At 38.1% G+C, this 16,204-nt stretch overlaps 1 protein-coding gene across 5 annotated transcripts in view; it reads left to right on the top strand.

The window, feature by feature from the left end:
• The window catches only part of LOC149806871 (ubiquitin carboxyl-terminal hydrolase 24-like), a 311,591-nt gene that overhangs the window by 94,355 nt on the left and 201,032 nt on the right, over positions 1–16,204 (top strand). For all 5 annotated transcript variants that reach the window (XM_089959015.1, XM_089959005.1, XM_089958996.1 and 2 more), the window contains exons 27-28: positions 3,254–3,339; positions 9,113–9,197. In XM_089959015.1, coding sequence (XP_089815141.1) covers positions 3,254–3,339; positions 9,113–9,197 — 171 coding nt within the window. The remainder of the gene's footprint in view (positions 1–3,253; positions 3,340–9,112; positions 9,198–16,204) is intronic.

The following is a 16,204-nucleotide window of genomic DNA, read 5'->3' as shown; positions in this document are numbered from 1 at the left end:
AATGGATAGAGATCAAAGTCGCAATAAGTGTAAGGAGATAAATTATTTAAGCATTAAATTTCAGTTATCAATATAGAGGACTGGAATACACAGGAGTAAAATATGCCATTCCCAGTACTCTAGTTCTACTAAACAAGCACTGTATCAGTTGATGATGTTCAATGATGGCATGCCATTCCTAGTAATCTAGTTCAACTAATCAGGCATTGTATCAGTTGATGTGCAATGATGGTATGCCATTCCCAGTACTCTAGTTCTACTAATCAGGCATTGTATCGGTTAATGATGTGCAATGATGGTATGCCATTCCCAGTACTCTAGTTCTACTAATCAGGCATTGTATCAGTTGATGTGCAGTGATGGTATGCCATTCCCAGTACTCTAGTTCTACTAATCAGGCATTATATCAGTTGATGATGTGCAATGATGGTATGCCATTCCCAGTAATCTAGTTCTACTAATCAGGCATTGTATCAGTTGATGTGCAGTGATGGTATGCCATTCCCAGTAATCTAGTTCTATTAATCAGGCATTGTATCAGTTGATGATGTGCAATGATAGTATGCCATTCCCAGTACTCTAGTTCTACTAATCAGGCATTGTATCAGTTGGTGATGTGCAATGATGGTATGCCATTCCCAGTAATCTAGTTCAACTAATCAGGCATTGTATCAGTTGATGATGTGCAATGATGGTATGCCATTCCAAGTACTCTAGTTCTAATATGGCATTGTATCAGTTGATGTGCAGTGATGGTATGCCATTCCCAGTACTCTAGTTCTACTAATCAGGCATTGTATCAGTTGATGATGTGCAATGATAGTATGCCATTCCCAGTACTCTAGTTCTACTAATCAGGCATTGTATCAGTTGATGATGTGCAATGATAGTATGCCATTCCCAGTACTCTAGTTCTACTAATCAGGCATTGTATCAGTTGGTGATGTGCAATGATGGTATGCCATTCCCAGTACTCTAGTTCTACTAATCAGGCATTGTATCAGTTGATGATGTGCAATGATGGTATGCCATTCCAAGTACTCTGGTTCTAATATGGCATTGTATCAGTTGATGTGCAGTGATGGTATGCCATTCCCAGTACTCTAGTTCTACTAATCAGGCATTGTATCAGTTGATGATGTGCAATGATAGTATGCCATTCCCAGTACTCTAGTTCTACTAATCAGGCATTGTATCAGTTGGTGATGTGCAATGATGGTATGCCATTCCCAGTAATCTAGTTCTACTAATCAGGCATTGTATCAGTTGATGATGTGCAATGATGGTATGCCATTCCCAGTACTCTAGTTCTACTAATCAGGCATTGTATCAGTTAATGATGTGCAATGATGGTATGCCATTCCCAGTACTCTAGTTCTACTAATCAGGCATTGTATCAGTTGATGTGCAGTGATGGTATGCCATTCCCAGTACTCTAGTTCTACTAATCAGGCATTGTATCAGTTGATGATGTGCAATGATGGTATGCCATTCCAAGTACTCTAGTTCTAATATGGCATTGTATCAGTTGATGTGCAGTGATGGTATGCCATTCCCAGTACTCTAGTTCTACTAATCAGGCATTGTATCAGTTGATGATGTGCAATGATAGTATGCCATTCCCAGTACTCTAGTACTAATCAGGCATTGTATCAGTTGGTGATGTGCAATGATGGTATGCCATTCCCAGTAATCTAGTTCTACTAATCAGGCATTGTATCAGTTGATGATGTGCAATGATGGTATGCCATTCCCAGTACTCTAGTTCTACTAATCAGGCATTGTATCAGTTAATGATGTGCAATGATGGTATGCCATTCCCAGTACTCTAGTTCTACTAATCAGGCATTGTATCAGTTGATGTGCAGTGATGGTATGCCATTCCCAGTACTCTAGTTCTACTAATCAGGCATTATATCAGTTGATGATGTGCAATGATGGTATGCCATTCCAAGTACTCTAGTTCTAATATGGCATTGTATCAGTTGATGTGCAGTGATGGTATGCCATTCCCAGTACTCTAGTTCTACTAATCAGGCATTGTATCAGTTGATGATGTGCAATGATAGTATGCCATTCCCAGTACTCTAGTTCTACTAATCAGGCATTGTATCAGTTGGTGATGTGTAATGATGGTATGCCATTCCCAGTAATCTAGTTCTACTAATCAGGCATTGTATCAGTTGATGATGTGCAATGATGGTATGCCATTCCAAGTAATCTAGTTCTACTAATCAGGCATTGTATCAGTTGATTTTCAATGATGACATGCAATTCCCAGTAATCTAGTTCTACTAATCAGGCATTGTATCAGTTGATGATGTGCAATGATGGTATGCCATTCCAAGTACTCTAGTTCTACTAATCAGGCATTGTATCAGTTGATGATGTGCAGTGATGGTATGCCATTCTCAGTACTCTAGTTCTACTAATCAGGCATTGTATCAGTTGATGATGTGCAGTGATGGTATGCCATTCCAAGTACTCTAGTTCTAATATGGCATTGTATCAGTTGATGTGCAGTGATGGTATGCCATTCCAAGTACTCTAGTTCTAATATGGCATTGTATCAGTTGATGATGTGCAGTGATGGTATGCCATTCCAAGTACACTAGTTCTACTAATCAGGCATTGTATCAGTTGATGATGTGCAATGATGGTATGCCATTCCAAGTACACTAGTTCTACTAATCAGGCATTGTATCAGTTGATGATGTGCAATGATGGTATGCCATTCCAAGTACACTAGTTCTACTAATCAGGCATTGTATCAGTTGATGATGTGCAATGATGGTATGCCATTCCAAGTACACTAGTTCTACTAATCAGGCATTGTATCAGTTGATGATGTGCAATGATGGTATGCCATTCCAAGTACACTAGTTCTACTAATCAGGCATTGTATCAGTTGATGATGTGCAATGATAGTATGCCATTCCCAGTACTCTAGTTCTACTAATCAGGCATTGTATCAGTTGATGATGTGCAATGATGGTATGCCATTCCTAGTACTCTAGTTCTAATATGGCATTGTATCAGTTAATGTGCAGTGATAGTATGCAATACAGATGAATATTACTTGATATGAATACAATTATGTGCTTTGGAGGTAATTTTGTATCGTATGTGTCATTAATACAGACATTATTTCTTATTAAAGAACACACTTATGAGCTTTTATGCATAAATTAATACACTTTCTCAGTTCTGCTTCTTCATTTTTAAAACTTTCCAATATCTTTCCTGATTGTAGGAGAAGACTTTGCCAGGAGTAGTAATGGCTGCTGGTGGGGAAGTGTTTGATATGTTGTACCAATTAGCAGACCTAGAGGAGCCGAAGTAAGGACAATAATTTGTACCTATTTCACTTTTGCATTAAGTTTAAATTCCAGCTTCACATAAATGATTCCTTGTAGCTTGTGTAGGTCAAGGCATTTCATCTTTGGGTTTTGATTCTATAGTCAGAATTCTAGAATCATGATCCAGAAATACCATTGTTTTTTGTTTTATTTGTTTCTTTCTAAATTAAAAAATTTAGATACTTATTTAGACTGCAGACATTGTTGCAATATGACTCAAATTATTAAAGCTATGTTAAAAATCCAAAAACATTCATTTTTTTTAGAATTGTCATTTAAGGCAATGAAAAGAAGCATGAGATGCATTCCAACAAGACAGATGTTCATGCTAAGGGCTGTAACAAAACAAATTGAGTTTATAATAAAACAGAAAGAAAATGGAGTGATAGAAAAGTCGTTTGAAGCTTTTGATGAATCATTCCAAACTGTCTTAACTACAAACAATAAAAGAAGCTATGTTACATTGAGACCTCAGTTACATTGAGACCTCAGTATAACATACTTCATTATAATATGATTTCCGATATAATTGTCATGTTACTATTTCTCACTTTTCTTCAAGTACCAAAATGTTGGTGTTCTAAAATAAACAGGAGTTTGATTTAATAAGTAATCAAGCTGTATTCTGTTCTTGATTAAAAATGACTTACCAGTGCTTCTTTCTTTACATGAAAATGTCTTAGTTTTGTTACTTGTGAATATTAATTTCAGTTGTGCCTAGAGGTAATTGCTGTACTTTGATTTTGCTAATTAGCTGTACTGGTTACAGACCAGAAGAGCTAATGGGATGGGATAGTCTGTTGTCCTTTGTCTGTTCTCAGACTTCTGTCTATCCAGTTGTTATCACTACTTCTAAAATACTTGGAGGATTACCATGCAGCTTTACATACACATTCATCTCCGGTCTAATTGGTCCTAAATGAAAAAGGTGCTGCTCAGACATGCAGCTTGGCCATCACAGCAGTCATCTGGAAAAATCTTATCAGTACTCTTCCTGAAATGGTGGTCATAACAGCATGGAATTTTCAGTAAAAGACTTCTTATCATGTCCAGTTAGCCCTGAGTGCAAATGATGCTCATCTTTTGTCCAAATAGTTCCCACAGCAACCATCTTGAAAATTTTATCATCTTCCTCCTGAATGGAAAGTCATATCAGCATTGGATTTTCACAGCAAGACTTCTAATAATATTATATTAAACTTTTTAAAAAAATGGTTCCTTCTGGATATCAAATAATGCCACCACAGTGGCCATCTTGAAAATCATGTAATTGCTACTCCTCTTAAGTGGTCGGGAGATTCACCAAAAGACTTCTTATGATGTCTAATTGGTCCTAAAATGGTGCCAATATGATGTCTGATATGGCCAGTCAGGCAGCATAAACAACATTATTTAGATTCAGTGAGCGTGTTGGTTTGATGTCAGTTTTTACAGTTTGTCCAGATTGATTATTTGGAAAGGATTAAAGTCATTAATGGAATATGGCTGGAGTAGTCATTACTTTAAAGCTCAAGTGGCAAAAAACCGGTTGGTTTGGCTTTGGTATTACAAGTTTGTCATTATATCTATTCATGTGTTATTTCCCAGTACTAAGCACTAAAAGCTGAATGACTGAAATATCACATAAAGTTAAGTAATGAGTTGAAACAGGAACATCATTGTGTTGGAATCAAATCCAAAGGGACATGAATATGCATTCTGCCAAAGTCCATTTTAAGAAGTAGATCCATCTCAATACACCACTCTTGATCATTTCAGGGAAGCATTCAGCAACCTGAATCTTTCTTTAGACAGGAAACTCTCTGAAATTTGAAGGGATTTATTATATTCAATAAGGTCTCTGATGTAACTGTACATGAGGGCAAATTCTTTGGTGGGACTGTAACAGACAATTTCTTCATTGATCCTGAGAAGGAACAGTGTTTTCTTTGCCTGAATCATCCTTCATCATGTCCGCATCAATATGTTGAGGAAGGAAACTAACTACCAACCTGCACAAAACCTTTTTTCAAGCCATTGCTGCACCACTACTAGTAGTGCATCAAATGCATGTCCATCAGTTTGTCAACTGGAATGGCCATTGTGTTTGTTGAAGTTCTGTTTGCTACCACATGCTGAATCTGGATAGCATACTTCACTAACTAAATGGAGTGAGAAATGTTATTGTCAAAAGTTAGATTCAGCAATATGTTTGAATTCTTGGATACAAAATTTGGGATTGGCAGGGGCCAGTAACTCTTGGCTGTATCCAAATGAGTAATAAATCTAGACAATAGATAATTTCATTGCACTTAATTTATTGCCATTAATACTCTGGTCCTGGTAATAACAGCTGATCACTGGTATTACATCTCCAGCCATTATGTTTCCATTTTTATATCCACGATGGACATTTCATTTACCTTCATCACAAGTGTGTTTGGAATGTTTTCAAAAAGAAAGTCTCTGCTTTCTGCTGTGAAGAAAACATACTAGTTTTTTCACAGGCATCAATGCTAGTACCTAGTATATCTTAACAGAGTCTTCAGCACCCTGTAGGTACAAAGTATTCTTGGACATTTTCTGTCCCACCACTAAAAATATCTCAAAGAAGTTGATTTGAAGAGATTTGTTGTTCATGACACCAGTCTAAGAACAACTGTTTTGTACTAATCACTAAAAGTATGCAAGTATTCAAACAAGATTTCTCAAGTTCTAGGAAACAAAGGTTCAGGTAGGTGGTATTATTTTGTGAATAAAGATTATAAACCAAATGTTTTGCCCTTCTTGTACATTGTTATGTATATTTGATTTAATTTATGTCTGATTTAATTGTTTGTAAGTTTTAAAATCTTTTTTTATTTTTTAATTTCATTATATGTCAAAATAATGTAGTTCTGTTTATTAGGAACTCGATACTTTTCCAGAAAATAGTTTGACCGTGACTGTTTATTTTAGTAAACACATAAGGCTGACCCGGTTCTTGACTTTAATTCAAAATTAGTAACAGTCACGTCAACAAGTTTTTTTAAATATTTTTTTTATTGTGGGAATAATAAGGTTGTGATCGAGGCTGTGTTGAATACATGACCCTTGACTTGTGAATAGTTTTTAGTGAAGTAAACAACTTTTTTCTCGGAGTAAAATGATTGGTTCTTATCAAGGACATACAGGGGCTATGTGATTTTTTATATGTAAACATGATCACTTGATCCTTATCCGGGCATCTGTTTTGCATAAAAATTCAAGTTTTAAACCATCATTTTAGAGAAATAATCTCAGTCGGGCTTCTAAACAATGGTACATAAAGGTGTTTCTTTAGTTGTTTTCACTCCTTCTTGTGTTACTGTTTATTCGAGCCTAAACATGTAACGTAAGAACATGTATTCAACTGGCAGATGGAAGGTGATTTTCTGTATGTTATCACAGTCAATTTGCCAATATTTACTTTCTCAGCTGATCCAAGAATCAAATTGTACACTGACATCTTATTGCCTATACAATACTTGATCATCAAATCACATAAAATCATGGTAAACATGGGTGTGTTCCCTTAGGTAATAAGGTTAGTTATGAATTTTCTGAGACATTAGTTTTCAAAATAGTAACCTGTGGAGTTTTTGATCAGACTGTTTGCAGGCAATGAGTCAAACCTGATTCATCATCTTCAGTGTTTGATGCAGATGTGCCAGGTGTTTCAACTGACTTTTAAAAATAGAATCAGTCTTACATTTTGTGCATTGATGTTCCAGATACAAATCAGCCTTGGGCACAACACATTTTGATCCAATGCTTCATCCTGTGCTCCTAATAACTTAGATATTTTTGCAGCTTTTTCATGGATTAAAGTTACCCTTTGCCACAGTCATTGCTGAACACAGTTTCAGATAACTCAGATTTCATGTTCATTTGTTTCCTTTTCTTAATGATGCTAGTTTTGCATCTCACATCAGCCAGTTTCATACACTGGACAACAGTTTTCCAGCTATAACGTTTCAATCACATAATGAATATCCCTTCCTTAATTGGACACTGCTCAAGTGGTGAAGACATTTTACTGACAGCATAACCCTTGGCATGGAAAAAGACCATAGTAGGTACTGTATTGATCAATCACTTTTTGCAAGCTTTTTGATTCGGTTCATTCATGTCATTCAAATTTTGTTGATGAGTAGACTGCTTAACAATACTAATTTGTTTTTGTGCAAGACCCAGGTAATGAATTGTGTTAAATGAACTTACTCCACAAAGGGAGTACCATCCCTGCATTGCACTGGTTTACTCTATTAATTTGTCCTCAGGTTCTGAGGGATTAAACTAGTGGCTGATAATACAACTCTTTTATTAGATGGAGTTTTATCAGAGCCAGTATCTGCATATAGAATTGTAGCATGACTAATATATCATTCGCAGTTTTATATTGCCAAAGGTCAGACTATTCAGTTTCTGAAGCAATGTTGCCACTTTCAACTTCTTTTTCTGTAGAAGCTGATCATGGCCAAAAATATATGTTCCATAAAATACAGTTGTTAAATTACAATGAACTGGACTCCTACATCTTTGCCCTAAATAGTTAGTGGAGTCCAATTGCTTAGAATGGTTCAGGAATTTGTTAAATGTAGAATGCCATTATTTGAACTCTTGATTATGTAGACCAAGCAGACTATATCCAGAATTAGAGTAATATGTGCCATTGCATAAAACTGAGACTACAAGAACTTGTGAGTTGAATATGTTGGCCACTGTATCATAAATAAATGTAAACCCAGTTTAGTAAAACTAGAAAAGGGAAAATGAAGATAATATTCCACAATAGTATTTAAATTTTTTATATAGCACCAGTTAATATACTTGAGTGAAAATAAGATTTGACTGCCTTTTCTTCCCTTGTACAGCAGAGGTTAGAAGAAGCTTGCAGTCATAGGTCAGCTAAATGTAATGATAATAACCAATGATTTTCCAGTTATCAGATTGATTCATTCTTTAATTCTGTCAAGTGTCTCGAAAATTGAGTCCATCTATCACATTCTTGTCTGGTTGAGATCTTCAGGAAACTTGTTATGTATTTGTATGATGATGATTTGCATGTGAGATTTGTCTTTGTCAGATGACATTATTACTTTTAACGGTATTTCTCATTTTTTAAAATTTTTTGCTTACGCTTTATATTCAAGCAGAGGGAGATATTCCGTAAGCACTCGCTTACTGGCAGATCAAGTCTGTACAAATGAAGAAAAAAATGAAAATAAAATGAATGGAAAATTAGAGACAAACCTGTTGAATACCTTGTAGGCTTCATTTGAAGGCTAGCTAGCAGTAGATCAACAGATAGACTTTTACATAATATCGAACACAACAAATTTTGGGCATTTCAATTTTTCAACAGAAGATTAGATAAATGTAACAGAAACTCATATTGACAGCAATACTGACCATTAGAACCAACACCTATTAGTATACGTATTAAATGATTGCATCTTACTCTATGAAAATCGTGAGCATAAAACATTCCTGATTGGTCCCACTTAAATGTACTGTAATATTTTACAGTTACTTGATGATAATGCACCATAAGAATTGGAAGCACATGGATTTTTTTCTCTTGTCATTGGCAGAAGAGGTTTTGATGTGTAGATTATCTGTCATGTTGGTCATTAATTGGGTTAGTATTTTTCATCAATGATTTTATCTACACACAAACACAAAACACACACACACAAACACACATGTACATGCACACAACATTTGTCCACTTTTCCCATTGGTATTTTCAGGATCACCACAAGAGTTAGAAAGTTGTTGATGCTGATCCCTACTGACCCGGCCATATCTGAAGCTCTTGATTCTATCACCAGCAAAGTGAGTACTGACCTACAAAGGATCATATTTTAGTATATATATAAAAAAACAATATAAAGTAATAGCTTATTTTACTCATCAGTAATTCTTGTTGGGTTTATTGTTAAAATCCACAGCCTTTTGAGAATCACTCGTTCTGCAGAAAAATATACTGTAAAATCCTACAATAAGTATATATGTGGAAATGAGCAAAGCATGGAGAAAAAATGCCCATACTGAAAATAGGCTACCCTTACAGAAAATAAACAAATTGACCCGAAAATAAGTCACAAATACCAGAACTAAGCTAGCCATAGTGAAAATAAGCTACCCTTATGGAAAATAAACAGTCCGTCTCGAAAATAAGCCACACGTACCAAAACTAAACTACCCATACTGAAAATAGGCCACCCTTACAGAAAAGAAAAGGAAAACACTTTGCTGAAAATAAGCCACAAATGCCAAAACTAAACTGCCCATACTGAAAATAGGCTACCCTTACGGAAAATAAAGCCCTTTTTAAAAAAAGCTGCTTGTGCAGAAAATAATCTGTCCATATTGAAAATAAGCCAGCTATACTGAAAATTGGTTGTTTTCAGGCTATCCAATAATTTGATAGCAAAAATGTGTGTGTGTGTGTGTGTGTGTGTGTGCACATGCATGCATGTGTGTGATACCCCCACAGAAGAAAAAAATAACCTTTTTAAGACTTGAACTAGGTTCATAGGACTATGCTGTTGTTCCTTGTATGACTCGTTTACCTCATTCTGATTCTGCCTTCTGGCTGTTATTCCTTTCTATTCATTGATTGAACATCTTTATGTGGTATGGTTTGAAATTTCTTAACTAGGCATATATATACAGTAATACCTCGAACATTCGCGAGGTTAGGTTCCAGAACCAGTCGCGGATCAGGAGGAATTGCGAATGTTTGGTATGAGTCACAAAAAATGCTAATAAATGCTTATTTCTAGGGTTTAAACCCTAAATATGACCCAAATCATGCTCCCAAAGCACTTTAATTTCATTTAAAAGTTAGCTTAATACATTACCCTTAAAAAGAGAAATAAATGGTTGACGTAAAAATAGAGTATAATATCGCCTAATGGGTATTTGCCACACTAGCGCATTTACAGTACAATACATGTATACTAATATTACCCCTATACTAATTCATTGGCTGCCGTTTTCTTTTGCACTCACAGTAAGGTAAAACCAAGTAACGAATGGGACTGTAAACTTAATGACTGACGTTTTCTTTGTCATTGTCAGGAAGGTAAACTAGGTAAACTTCATATGTCACAGAAGTCATATAACGAAGGTACAATTCAATAAAATAAAGAAAACATGTACGTAGAGGGTACCAATGAAAATTTCGCGAATCCGTGAATTTGCGAATCCAGAAATGCGAATGCATGAGGTATTACTGTATATATATATATACACATACTGTATATATATATATATATATATATATATATATATATATATATAATTTTAGGAAATATCTACTGGGTACCCATTGATCCTAACAATTGGTTACCCAGGTGCCCCATCAAAGGGAAATTTTATTAAATGTGAACCTGAACTGCTTTTTTGTAGGTTTACACATTCTACACAAGAATTTGAAAAATAGTGAGAGAAGGATGATATTAATTTTGATTACATATTACCAGCTTTACTAATTACATAAATGCATATGGTACCGCTCTGGTGGCCTAGCAGATAGAGCATTCGCCTCAGGTGTGGTAGATCGCCGGTTTAAACCTTGGCTGAGTCATGCTATAAAGACTTATACAAATGGTACCAACAGCTGCCTAGCAGCAGAGGGGGCGAATCGGACATTTTGTCCAATCGTTATTTTGCTTAATTATTACTTTCTGCAACTCAACGATCTAGTGTCGTCAGCGCCTGGTAAAAAAAAAACGACGACGTCGTTGGGGGATCGTCCAATCGTCATTTGGTTTAATTAACACCTTCTGCGCGTCGATCCCCAGCGTCGTCAGCGTCCGGTAAGCACATCGACGACCGCGTCGATGTCATCGCCCCCTCTGCTGCTATGATCTTACAAACAGAGTGATCACTAACTCCTCCTCTTGCAGATCAATTAGGTTATTTGACTGATCGGTAAGTCTGAAATTAATTCTCGTTAAAAACCGATCATGGCATCGCATATAGACCGGATTAATCGGACTCTCAATGATCAAAAATCCCGGAGGGGCTGTTGGTGAAAACGAATAAAGGATATACCCCTGTTGAGCCTGATTTGATTGCTTGGTATCCACCTGATAACTCCCTTCGATAACATCACACACTAGATTGATCGCTATCACTGATGCGATATTTACGTTGTATGGAGCAATATGCCTACCACCATCTCCGTTATCGTGTCTGAGGATAGTTGATGGGGGGGTGTCCGCGGGTGGATTCTCAGGCCATCCTAGTATGGTTCTTATTGAACTGTTATAAATATCAACCATATACCCCGGTGTGCTTATTTCAATCGTCGACGATAACGTCGGTTCATGAACCGTAATAGCGATTTTTGATTCCTTTCCTGTGATCGATTTTATCCTGCGTTGAAATTCTTTATTGATTTGCTCTATTTGGTATGACCCAGTTGGTATTGTAACCTCCTCCCAGTCTGGGGTCCCATCGGGTTTATTTGTCCGTGCAAAAACCAGCGAGTTATTAGGTTGTTGTCCGTTAAATGCGTCCGCTCGGATATTAGGCCAACTGTGATATACTCGCAATTTTGCCAGCGCTATTTCCTTTACTGGAACCGGTGATGGAAAGTTTACACTGAATTCGGGTTTCGTTGATGTTATCGATATCATATTTGTTTGTACCGGAGTGGTGTTCTCCGCGATCCGCTGAAGTAATTGAGACCCTTCGGGGTTCAGCGACATTATTATTATTCGTTGTTTTTAGTGTCTAATTTTAACAACCAGGTGGTTTCGGCTTCCAGTTGAAAATCCTCGATTTTTGACATCGCGGAGCTATATAACTGGACCATCGTGGAGAATTCAACATCGGATACGAACAAATTATCAATCGATAACGAGATCAACCCGGATAATTTCGAGTATGCGTCGGATACTATTTGATGTTTTACTGTATACTCGTTGAGTTTTTTCTGAAAACACGATGATATCTTCCTAGTGATTGCGTTGGCAACTCCAGCAACTGTTGTCATTGCGGAGACAGCGATTGGAACAGCGATCGGGGTTATCGTGGTCACCGTGGATAAAATAACACCGGCGCCAGCTACTATACCCGACACCGAGTACACGACCGCGTCGATGGCGGTTATTTTTCGGCGGTATTTTTTTATTTTTGCACGGTATTGTTCGGAAAGCGTTTTCAAGTTCGCGGAAAATTCTTTTGCGGTATCGAATCGATATTGATGTGACGTCGGTGATACCTCTGATTCAATTTCCTTGGTGGTCATTTTTATTTTAAAAGAGCTAGTGTTTTTAATTACTTAGATTCGCTGCAAATTCCACATACCATGTAATGTTTGCCCGGGCTAGATTTCTATCAACGGCATAAATTGTAAACTGTTCAGTTGCGTTCTTGTCTATAATTGTTGATATTGTATTGTTAAACCCGGATGAACTCGACGATAATATATTAAACTGCATCATTGAAACCAGTGTCAATCGATAAATGCCCTTAACAGTTGCGGTGATATTTACTGTATTCTGTGTAGGAGTCCAATCGAATGATCCATGCCGAATTGTGTATACTGTGTTGATGATGTTCTCATGAGGGATTTTTATTTTTTCGAATTGCTCTGCTACTCTCGGTAGTCCGTCTTTAATCGCTTCAACATCAGTTTTAATCGTTCCTATTTCCTGTATATGCGTGTCCACATCTTTTTTGTTCGCTGCAACATTAGTTTTGATTGTTTCTATTTCCCGTGTATTCTCGGTCATACTTTTTTTGTTTGCTGCAACATCAAGTTTGATTGTTCCTATTTCATATGTATGCACGTCTATACCTTTTTTGTTCGCTGCAACATCAGTTTTAATTAATCCTATTCCCCGCCAATACGCGTCTATATTTTTTTTGTTCGCTTCAATATCAGTTTTGATTGTTCCTATTTCCTGTGTATGCGTGTCCATATTATTTATGATCGTTGTAACATCAGTTTTGATTATTTCTATTTCCCGTCCATGCGAGTCTACATTATTTATGATCGTTGCAACATTAGCGCCGATTATTTCTATTTCCCGTTCATGCGCGTCTACACTCTTTTTGTTTGTTGCAACATCAGTTTTGATTGTTTTTATTTCCTGTCCATACGCAGTGATATCATTTATAGTTATTGTAATCTCATCCGGCTTGGTATTTTTTTTACCAAAGAATTTATCAAAGTTGTCATCGATCCTGTTAATATTTTTCCGTAACGAGACAAATTGGCCCGACAGCGTTGCAAAATCCAAAATAGCACCCATTATTGCTGCAAGATTTGGTTCGGTTACCGCCGGGGTCCCGAAAAAACTAGCGGTAGTGAGTTGTATATCGGTGATAGATTTTTTCACCTCGGTGGCAGATTTTTTCACCTGCGCGTCAAGTTCGGTCACCGATCTATCCAACCTTATAAAACCGTCTTTGACTAATGTTACCGCCGATATATGTTCACCCGGTTTGAGTCGTCCGTCGCCGGTATACAGCGCGATAGTGCCCTCGGCGGCGTCACGCTGTCGTGTTAAAACGTCATTCAGCGACACATTACCGGATTTCAATTTACCCTGGCGGTCTTGAAATACAACTATTTCATCTGGGTCAACACTGGTTAAGTTCAACGTATCAGCGATTTCATCCTCAATTAGTTTTTTTATGTCATCGGTGGCGGCTGTTTCCGTGGATTCTTTCAGCGCCGAAACCGGTCGTCCCCAAATATCAATCATTATTATCTAATGTAATTGTCTCTAAATTTCCCACTAGTGTATTCGTTTACAACCACATGAGGTGGTTTCCGCGATGATGAAATCGCCGCGAGTACGTTCAATACCTCACGGCCACATATCGGTGGGTCACTTAATCGCTGTGTTGGCAGCGTGGAATAAAAAACCCGGGCTGAACACGCCCGGATATACCGCATGAATTCGTTTGGTGGGGCTAACCCGTATGAATCAAAATAGACGATTGCACGCGGATCAATCGCGTACGCAACCCAATGAGTTCCCGCTCCGGAGGACCCATCGAGGTTAATTATGCCTGTTTCAGTATTCCTTGGGGCCGCCGGTAATTGATCCCTCATAAAAACACCTCTTAAGTTTTTTATCGCTAGCGCGTTTGCGGCGCCTATTAAATCAAAATTAGACATGGGAGTCATTGACTCCCGAGTCAATAAACGGTTCCTGGTAGTCTTAGACCCTTTCCCGAGTACCATGAATACGGGGTTCCCGGTAGTCTTAGACCCTTTCCGGCCACGGGTCGTTTTTTTTTGTAGCCTTTCCCGGTTGCCTTCTTCAATGCCATCCCCGCCGCGGTACCAACGGCTCCTAACGCTGCCGCCTTAGCCACTGCTGGTGCGGCCGCGGCAATCAATGCCGGAATCGCGGCTAACAGCGGAAATATCCCACCGGTCTTTTCCATGTTTTTAATCGCTGCGGCTGAAAAATCTATTTGAACACCCTTTTTATTCTTCATCGCATCATTGAAATGTTTTATTTGACGCGCCGTCAACGATATCTTATGATTACCACCCGCCATCTGTGACGGCTTCAGCGTTATTGTGATCCCGCATTGCTTAGCCGACTTTGATCGTAATTTCTTGACTTGACCATCAGTCAACTCTACACTGACGACACTATACGACATTTTATTGTAAACGCGTTTTGTGCTTTCAATTACATGTTTTCCACTGGCGCATCAACGATTCTCATTCGTCCACCAACGCCTTCTAGCAGCATTGATTTATCGCTGAGAATGACAGCAACCGCTCTGTAATTAACACCAGCTGGGGCTATACGAGCTCTGAAGTGTATATCAACGACGGATTGTCTCGTTAAATCAAGATGTTCCAGCGAAAAATAATAAATCGGATACAGGTTTTTAAAATCAAGTTGTGATATTTGCAAACCAGTGTCGACGTTTTGATCACGACCCATATACGACAGCAATCGATGATACACACGTGCGATATGGTTGTCGCCGTAATTAAGCTGTATATCCTCGGATGGTTCCTGTTGTCCGTTTATTCTCAGCGAAACATCCCTGACTCCTAATTGATCAAATATCATATGGCTGTGTTCTTGACTGCCCAATCGTTCCCTATTCTGTAGCGCTATAAATATATGACGTGGGGCCGAAACGCCTTGTTTTGATGCCAAGTGCCATGTAAACGTATCGGCGACGTTATCCTCTTTAGCATCAGTTGTTACCGCTAGCCAACTCAACAACGATTTCCCTCCCTGTTCCATAAATGCTAACAATCGTGCTTCCGTGGTAACTGATGGAGTCAGCACCGGCATCCACAATGCCATTTTAGTTAAAACGACTTTACCGGCAGCGACGCCAGCAGCACGCCATATTGCATTGTTATCATCGCCCCTTCGCGTCAGCGCGATTGTATGCTTAGCCCCATAGACAACTTTTCTGACATTTCTGCAGAATCCAAATATGTGATGGAGTGGAATCGCGCATGAAAACTGTCGGCGTGGTCCTTGCAACATTCCTACTCGTGCTGCGAATCCTAGATTGTAATCATTGTTGGTGCTTTTTATAATATTAAAATTAGCACCTGGTCTTGCTCTGCGGTCTGGATTGGCTGCTTCAGCCTGTGGGTCAGTTGCGGTATCTCTTTCCGCCAGCACGTTGATGTACTGAATATGGTCAGCGTTATTGGTGGTGTCCTTCGAAAACATCATAGATGGGCCCGCCGATCTTGTATAATCATCCGAGTATCTCGCCAACCCAATTATCGTTGTTGCAACATCAACCTCGCGTTCTATTGATTCAATTTCTCGCCCGTCAATAAGATATCTGGCGCTCTCAAATAACGCCATGATACCGTT

Source organism: Sinohyriopsis cumingii, chromosome 1 (genome assembly GCF_028554795.1).
Source record: "Sinohyriopsis cumingii isolate HCF-2022 chromosome 1, ASM2855479v2, whole genome shotgun sequence".
Classification (NCBI taxonomy): Eukaryota; Metazoa; Mollusca; class Bivalvia; order Unionida; family Unionidae; genus Sinohyriopsis; species Sinohyriopsis cumingii.
The sequence above is the reverse complement of the archived record's forward strand: the minus strand, read 5'-3'. Positions and strand labels throughout refer to the sequence as shown.